An 8,216-nucleotide genomic window follows, 5' to 3' on the forward strand; every position below is an offset into this window, starting at 1 on the left:
GGAACTCAATTAAAATTTTCTTCTGTGTATTAAAAACTCACCCAGAACCAAAAAGACAAATCCCTTTCCTAATCTATTAGAAATCCATTATACCATAGGCAAGGTTCAGAGTTATCTGCCTTTTGCAATGGTATATCTCTTCTATTTTTAGATACTTAGTACATATTGATTGCTTTCTCAAAATAACATTGCAATGATATCTTTCAATGAAGGAAATAATAAAAATTAAAATACCAGCAAGATGATATTGTTAAAATATTGCCTACCAGAGTAGCCTATTGTGAAAGTAAAAATTACACACATCTTACATTACATTATATAAAAAATGAATTAAACTAAGAACAAAGTAGAAAACCACCACAGAGTGTTGGTTCATTTATTTGTGAAATTATTCCTGAGAAAGTTTTGGAAATGATGGAGTGGAAAGTCTGAATTCAACACAGCCACACCCCCATGGAGCTCTTAGTATAATAAAGGCAAATGTTAGCAAAGGAAGGGTGCTTTTGAAAACATAAGGAGCTCTCACCAGTTCAAATTTAACATGAACACTGATGGCATTTGATAGTAGGATTAAGAGAAATGTGTAACCGGCATACATATTAGGATCCAGAAAGCAAAAGCCAGAACTAATTGAGATTTATGAAATATTCCATGACAATGGAAAAAGGAATTTTAGTCATGCTGAGGGCAGGGAAATTAATATCAAAAGATTAGTCATGCTACTTGCACAAGATAGTAGAACATTGAGTTGGTAGAACTGTCCACCTAATTGCACAGATCTCTGTCAAAGAAAATTAATGGACTGTTATGGATTTAAGGGGTTATCGAAATCCAAGGTAGGGAAGAGATTGTGACAGGTTTGCTTCAAATAATCCCATGCCTTTAGAAACATATGCGGACCGTGTAGCTTCATATTCTGTGTAAAGTTTGAGAGACTCCAAAGAAGGGTCCAATTGAATAAGAATGTGCTTATCTATTCACAGAAACAATTAGCACTTTCTTTATACCACATACCTTGCCAGTCAGTAGTAATGTAAAGTATAAGAAATAAATGTGGAGTATGAGCTTCAACAAAGCCCACACTCTATAGAATGTTGGGAAGACACACACGCTAGTGCAATCTTGTGACTTATCAGCTCAATGACAGAACTTTTTTGGAGCATTTGGCAATAACCAAAGGAATTAAAGTAATTAACTCTAGCCTCCCAGATGAGGGAGGATGCCAAGTGGTAATGTTTTATTGGAGTTTGATATCTGTTATTAATTTAGGAACAAATAATGTATTGAGCACTGTTATGAGCAGATATTGATAAGATCAACGGATTGATTTTAATGTATGTAATTAATAAAATAAAAAAGTGAGTCAGGACATATATAAAAGCAGACTGATAACTGTATAACAAATTGTAACAACTTCAGTTGGCAAATTGATACCAACCAAGCTTTCTTGTCCAGTCTAAGGGTCTGTACTTGACAGCTACCTAAGAAGTATTTGTAGAAATAAATGACTTGGATGAAAACATGCAATGTAAACTTGGTCGTGCTATCAGAGCTGGAAGAGATGGCTAAAGGATTTCACAGAAAATAAAAGTGATGAAGGATTTCTATAGACAGACATGGCAACTCTGCTACAATGAGATGCATTTAATTATTATCAATACTATGCATAGATATGTTTTAATTGGGATACATTTAATTAGTGTCAACAATTTAGATATATGTCTTAATTAATTTGATTTAAATTGAATGCCATTAAGGTGGACTTTTGGAGTCCTTCAACATCAACATGTAGATGACTGTTCAAACAAAGTAGGATATAAACTCAAAACTAGAAAATGAGCACCTAGTATTTAGGTTACATTAGCAGATGGTATAAAATGTTACCTGCAACTGCTTCCCAAAACAGGAGGTTGACATAATATCCCCAGTACTGAGTGGCCTACATGATCAAAATGCAAAATTTTGATCACCAGAGATATTTGAATAGCAAGAAAGGCTCTTGTCTACAATTTTCTTACTTAGTAACAAAAATGAATATGTTTAAAAAAAATCTTCAGTGAGCTATTCTGTTTTTTGTTCAGTGAAGGGCCTATTTATACTTTTTTGTTTTTTGTGGTACTGGGATTTGAACTCAGGGTCTTCATACTTTTAGTTTATTTAAAATTCATATAAGGTTACACTACCTTTGCAGAGCTGAGCTCAGACTTAAAATCTTATCTCCAACTACAGTGTTGCTGGGATTATAGATATGTACTATCATACAGGACCATTTTCCTTTATGGATTTATCAGAGCTTAAAGATATTTTTTGTTTGGATATGTCCATTAAAACTGGTTTCTCTTCATTTGTTACTGAACTTTTGATTCGGCTGCTTTCATTTCAAATAAGGTTTGATTTTTGGCTGATCAAATGTGAATTTGTTTTTCTCTCACAGAATCTAATTTTGATTTGCTTTGCAAAATTTAAAGTTTTACAAAGGTTTTCCATTTTACTTGATTATAATACAAAGACTATTTTCAGTCCATATGGAGTTTATGTTTTTATATTTTATGGACATTAACACTAGATAGAGGTTGAAAGGACTTTTTTCATCACCTCTGATGATCATATATCAGTTCAAAATTACATGTTCCTGTCTTTGGATAATTACATTCCACTCTACAGTTGACCAAAATCTAACATATTCATATACATAAATGCTGTGGATCACCACAGAGTTATCTCACAGAATTGAGATTGCTCACAGGAGCAATGTTCAGAACTAAGATATTTATAAGAGGTCCCATGAATATATCCCTCAGCAGGGAACTTGAACCCATGAATTCATTCTCCTTTTTTTAAAAAAAGAAATTTCTATTTTAAATCTACACATGGCTATATAAAGGAATTACAATTTAACATGTTCATTTATGCATATGGTGCATCTTAATTAGAACCCCTGTCTCCATCTTTTCCCCTCTTTTTCTCACCAACCTCATCTCGCATCAATCACATAATCTCCCGCATCCTTTTTACACGTAGGTACATCGAGTATCATGACTCTCTTCATTCAGTGTTCCCTTTTCTTTTCATTGTCCCTTTCCCACTAGCCCCTTCTCATTCAGGTAATGACTCTGCTTCCAGGTACTCATTCTGTTAACCTCTGTTAATTATTCCAAAGTTTTACACATGACGTTCCACCCCTTCATGAATTATACTTTAGGCAAGGTGCTGGTCTATATATGTATGTGACATTGTGTATGCTTACTTGAGGGTTGGAAAACATGTCTTCATCTTTCTAGGTTTGATGACTTCACTCAGCATGGTATCTTGAATTCCATCCATTTTAGGGATCCATTGTTCTTACTTCACAGTCAGCGTCTTACCTATTCTGCTGCAAACAGTGGTTTGGGATGATCAGGAGAATGGGTCAGTTTAGCCTCTTTCTTGTGATTCTCTTGCAGTAGCACAAGAATCTTCGGGCTGTAGCAGGTTCCCGTGCCTCAATGGGGGCACCTGCATAAATGGGGTGTCGAGCTTCACCTGTGCCTGCCGACATCCGTTCACAGGAGACAACTGCACAGTCAAGCTGGAGGACAAAAACGCGCTAGCCCCAGGTAAAAGATGACGATGCTTGGGTTTGCTCAGTAGCCTCTACAGAACATTGTTCTGAAAATCCTTGTGTATGAACACTTAAGCCTCTTTAATCTGAACCCACATGATAATGAACTCATTTTAAATTCTGAAAGGTGTTGAAGAACAAACCTGATTTACAAGTGGAAATACTTTTTGGTCAAGGAAATTTATCATTGTGGGCACTTGTTGACAATATTTTCATGTGCATAGAGCAGTGAAAATTTATCGAAAGTCCCATCAACCCTCACATTTTACGCAAAGAAAATAGAGACTGGCAAGATATGGCATTTAAGTGAAAAAATTTTTAAATGCTTGATGATGTTATTTTAGTTAAACAAAGTCCTTAGAAGATGCTCAGATACATTGAGAAGAAAAGATACCTTTTCTCTCTCTGCCTTATGTCACGGTCATTGTTTTAAATTGCTTTGCATGTGCTTTATGAATGCGGTCTTCCTGAATTTTATATGAGAAAATAAGCACGGCATTTGAAACACATATCATTTTTGATGACAGCCCAAACCATAGTTCAAATCAGACTTAACCTCAATTTGCTGCATAGTGAGGAGAAAAGTATTTCAGTCTGTTTTAAAATCTCAGTTTTTAAATGTATTGGCATTAATTGTAGCTTCTGTTTCTTCAAAAGGGTTATAAAACAAGTTGGCACACTGTAATAACCATTCAGGGATTTACATTCCTTCATTTCTAGAAAGACCAAAACAACATGCAAATGCATCTCTGAGATATTCTGTGAGGGATTTATCAAGCCTTATTTCATTCTATCCTTATGGAAAGGGAGAAACAGAGACTTCAAGAGACTTCAGTGGTTTAGCAAATTTCAGCCAAGATGGCAGGCAGGGAGGTAGGCATCTAGACACACACAGTTTCAGAGGACATGTTAGCTTTTACCAAACATTGTTGCAATGGAGAAAGAAGGATAACAATGGGAAGAAAAACAAAACCAGATTCAAGACATGAAAATTAACTCAATATTTTTCTTTTAACAGATTTCTCCAAAGGATCTTATAGATATGCACCAATGGTGGCATTTTTTGCATCTCTTACATATGAGATAACCACACCTGGCCCTATCCTGTTTAATGAACTGGATGTCAACTATGGAGCTTCCTATAACCCAAGAACTGGGAAATTTACAATTCCTTTTCTTGGAGTGTATGTTTTCAAATATACAGTTGAGTCATCTAGTGCTCATATCTCTGGATTTTTAGTAGTTGATGGAGTAGACAAGCTCACATTTGAATCTAAAAATATTAACAGTGAGATATACTGTGATAGAGTTTTGACTGGGGATGCATTATTAGAATTAAATTATGGACAGGAAGTTTGGTTGCGTCTTGTAAAAGGAACAATTCCGGCCAAATTTCCCCCAGTTACTACATTTAGTGGTTATTTGTTGTATCGTACTTAGTGTTAAAGACAGACTACTACCTTTACCGAGAACTAGCCTGTCTTCATTTATTTTCGCATGCACAGGTGTTCTGTTTGAAGTTTTCTACACTAAATGAAAAACTAGCTTTCAAAAAGATCTGAATACAGCTTTATGCTTATTTCATAAAAATACTTGGGTAGGCTGTATATGAAAGTTGTTCCTAAAGAAAGCTACAGGCACAGAAAACCAACCATGTTTGTTAACATTAATATTCCTATCTTTATTCTTCATTTTTATCTCATTTCAGTAGACAGTAGTATTTTACAATTTCAGCCACATTATGTTGTTGGCCACAGTAGTCTTTCTAATGAAATATTTAACTTACGTTAAAATCTATAGTTATAAATGGATAGCAAATATTTCCTAGAATAACACACTCATTAAAACGTTAAAGACAAAATGGTAGTTTTTGTGCTTTTATTTTTACGGATGAGTTTTACGCAATACATTTTCATTTTTAATAAAAAATAAAAAGGTGAAGTAGAAATGTGAAATATGCATAAGTTATCCTCTTTTGTAATTAGAGGATGAAGTAACAGATGACATATAGTTTGATGTTTATTCCTAATTCTTCTAAGCTTACATATAGATAACCAGAATGTCAGCTGTGGAACTTCATATAACCCAAGGAATGGAGAATTTTTAATTTCATAGCTTGATGCATGTTTTCAAATATACCATTGGGTCATTTAGTGCTCTTGTGTACTTTAAAAAAATAAACCTATGTACAATAAGAATTCTATTTCAGTACATGCAAATCTACCCCTTTTCTTATAAAGGGTGACTAAGAATTATGGAGTATTGCTATTCCCTGGTTCCCTGTCAAACAACTTACACATCATATCTCATGGGCTCTTCACAGTAACTCATGTAACACGAGTTTCATTGTCATTAATTTTGTAATTGACAAAATAAAGGCATGGCCAAGTTAGGGAGCGGATGGATGTCCACAGTCCTTAAAGACTTAGGTCTTCTTTGAATCAGGCCTTGTCTTGTCCAAAACTGCCATCCATCCTTCTTCTCTATCTATTGCTTCCCACGGAAGGACCAAAATTTCTTTAGCAATCCCTTATTTTTCAACATGTAGACTGCTTCCAATTTTTATTATAAAATATCATTGTAGTAAATATTTTTATAAAAGTATTCCTTTCATTTTGACTAAGGGTTTCTGAAGTATAGATTAGTAGTAGGATTAATAGTAGAAATAGTAGTAGAAAAATAATAATAAATGAGATTTGGTACCATCAATGTTTTGCATGTATTAAATGACTTAATGCTCATGGTAGTCCTATGTTATATATTGACCTATGAAATACACTGTAAGGTGTATATTATTACCCTCTTTCTGTCTGCTCATGAGAAGTAGAGTCTAAGGCAATTTACCAATATTATAGCAAATGGAGAATATCTAGAACAAGATAAACATCATCTTCAATTTCAGTAAAATATTCTACCAACCTGTTCTCTGATTGACATGAAATTAAAAATATTAAAAATGTTTTCTCATTGACATGAAAAAGAATATTTTCTGTATCACACACATTCTTTACAAGAACTCTCCAATTCCCCAGAAAAGGTATTCTCCTTTTTTTCTTCTTTTCTTCCCCCCTCCCTTTCCTGAGACTTGAACTCAGGGCCTAGGTGGTAAAGTCTCTGAGCCTCTTTGTGTTCAAGGCTAGCCTGTTGCCACTTGAGTCACAGAGCCACTTCTGAGTAGTTTATTGGAGAGTAGCTTTTTTTTTCTGAGTAGTTTATTGAAGATAAGAGTCTCTCAGACTTTTCTGCTGCAGCTGGCTTCAAACTGTGATCTTCAGATCCTCAGATCCTGAGTAGCTAGGATTACAGGTGTCAGACATTGGCGTCAAGCTGCATTCCCCAGTTTTAAAGATGAAAATCATTATTTCTGTATTAACGAGACTTGGGGTTCTTTTTGTTCAAATTTACCATAGCATAAAAACAATATACCATGACTAGAAGTTGTACATGAATGTTTATAGTATTAGTTCATAGTGTTAGCCAAAATCTGGGAACCCTTACCAAGCCAACAACGAATAGGCAGTTAGCCACCTTGCATATCACCTACCAAATAGGAAAAAAGAATGACTGCACTACAGCACCTAAAGTCTCACAACAATTACGCAAGAAAACCCTAGCTAAATCTAGAGACAAGACATCCAATGATTTCCTCCTGCTACACCTTGTCATCTGTAAATGCATCATTTGCAAAATAAATGTAAAGCTTTGATGCGTTCTTCAGTACTTGCCTCAAAACTTACAATAATTAAAATGTTTTTCATGTCTTATTTCCTCACATAGTCATATATTAACACAGTATTTTTCTTTGCAGATATACCGTTTTTGTGTGTGTGTGTGTGTGTGTTTGGTGAGCTGCTTTACTTTAATAGGATCTGAAGGAAGTAAACAATAGCATTCATCATTGGCATGGCCAATATAATTCATTGACTTTAAAATTAGATAATTAGCATCTAGCGTTAAATGATGTTTCTGTGTTTGAGATTTTAATTATTAATATTACTTTTTATGTATTTATAGAACATATTATTAAATAGCAAAATAGCCAAGAGGCAATGTAGCGGCTTTAAGTTGCTATGAACTTGTGTGACTCTATTTTACAAATGGAAAAATATAATTTAAGATAATTTAGTAGTACATTGCTAGTTGTCATTATCCAACTTATTTGTGTGGAAGAAATACAGCGCTGGGCTATTTCTTGGTTTCTTCTATAATGATAGTTGACTGCTATCTTGGCCATTACTGTATAGATTGGGTTTCAGAGATCATCTTTCTCAGAAGACGGCCCGGCAAGCTCCTGAAGTGTGTCAAGAACCTATTACCTAACTACTGAAAACAATTTCTGTCAATTCATTAATTAGTAGATACTATTCCTGTAGTAAAGTGCACATGACATGTAATGTAAAGCTCCATCTCAAGTATGTCAGTTCAAACACATGTTGAAATTAAAGTGCATAATTTAACATGATAGTTCCACTATCTCAGGAAGTTTACTAGGGGATGAGATTTGCTTTTAACAGCTATCTTCTCTTTTTCTCTACCCTTCACCAAAATGTCAACATATTTTGTGTCATTCCAGGAGTTGAGCCTTTACTTTCTAAACCAATTTTTCCTAAATTTG

At 34.4% G+C, this 8,216-nt stretch overlaps 1 protein-coding gene across 1 annotated transcript in view; it reads left to right on the forward strand.

Annotated features, from left to right (window-relative positions):
* The window catches only part of Mmrn1 (multimerin 1), a 39,432-nt gene extending 32,726 nt beyond the window's left edge, over nucleotides 1-6,706 (forward strand). Inside the window, exons 7-8 of the mRNA XM_013029706.1 lie at nucleotides 3,444-3,596; nucleotides 4,620-6,706. Of these exons, the coding sequence (XP_012885160.1) occupies nucleotides 3,444-3,596; nucleotides 4,620-5,041 (575 nt within the window). The 3' untranslated portion in view covers nucleotides 5,042-6,706. The remainder of the gene's footprint in view (nucleotides 1-3,443; nucleotides 3,597-4,619) is intronic.
* The last annotated feature ends 1,510 nt before the right edge of the window (nucleotides 6,707-8,216 follow it).

This window comes from Dipodomys ordii, unplaced genomic scaffold, assembly GCF_000151885.1.
Source record: "Dipodomys ordii isolate 6190 unplaced genomic scaffold, Dord_2.0 Scaffold122, whole genome shotgun sequence".
NCBI lineage: Eukaryota > Metazoa > Chordata > Mammalia > Rodentia > Heteromyidae > Dipodomys > Dipodomys ordii.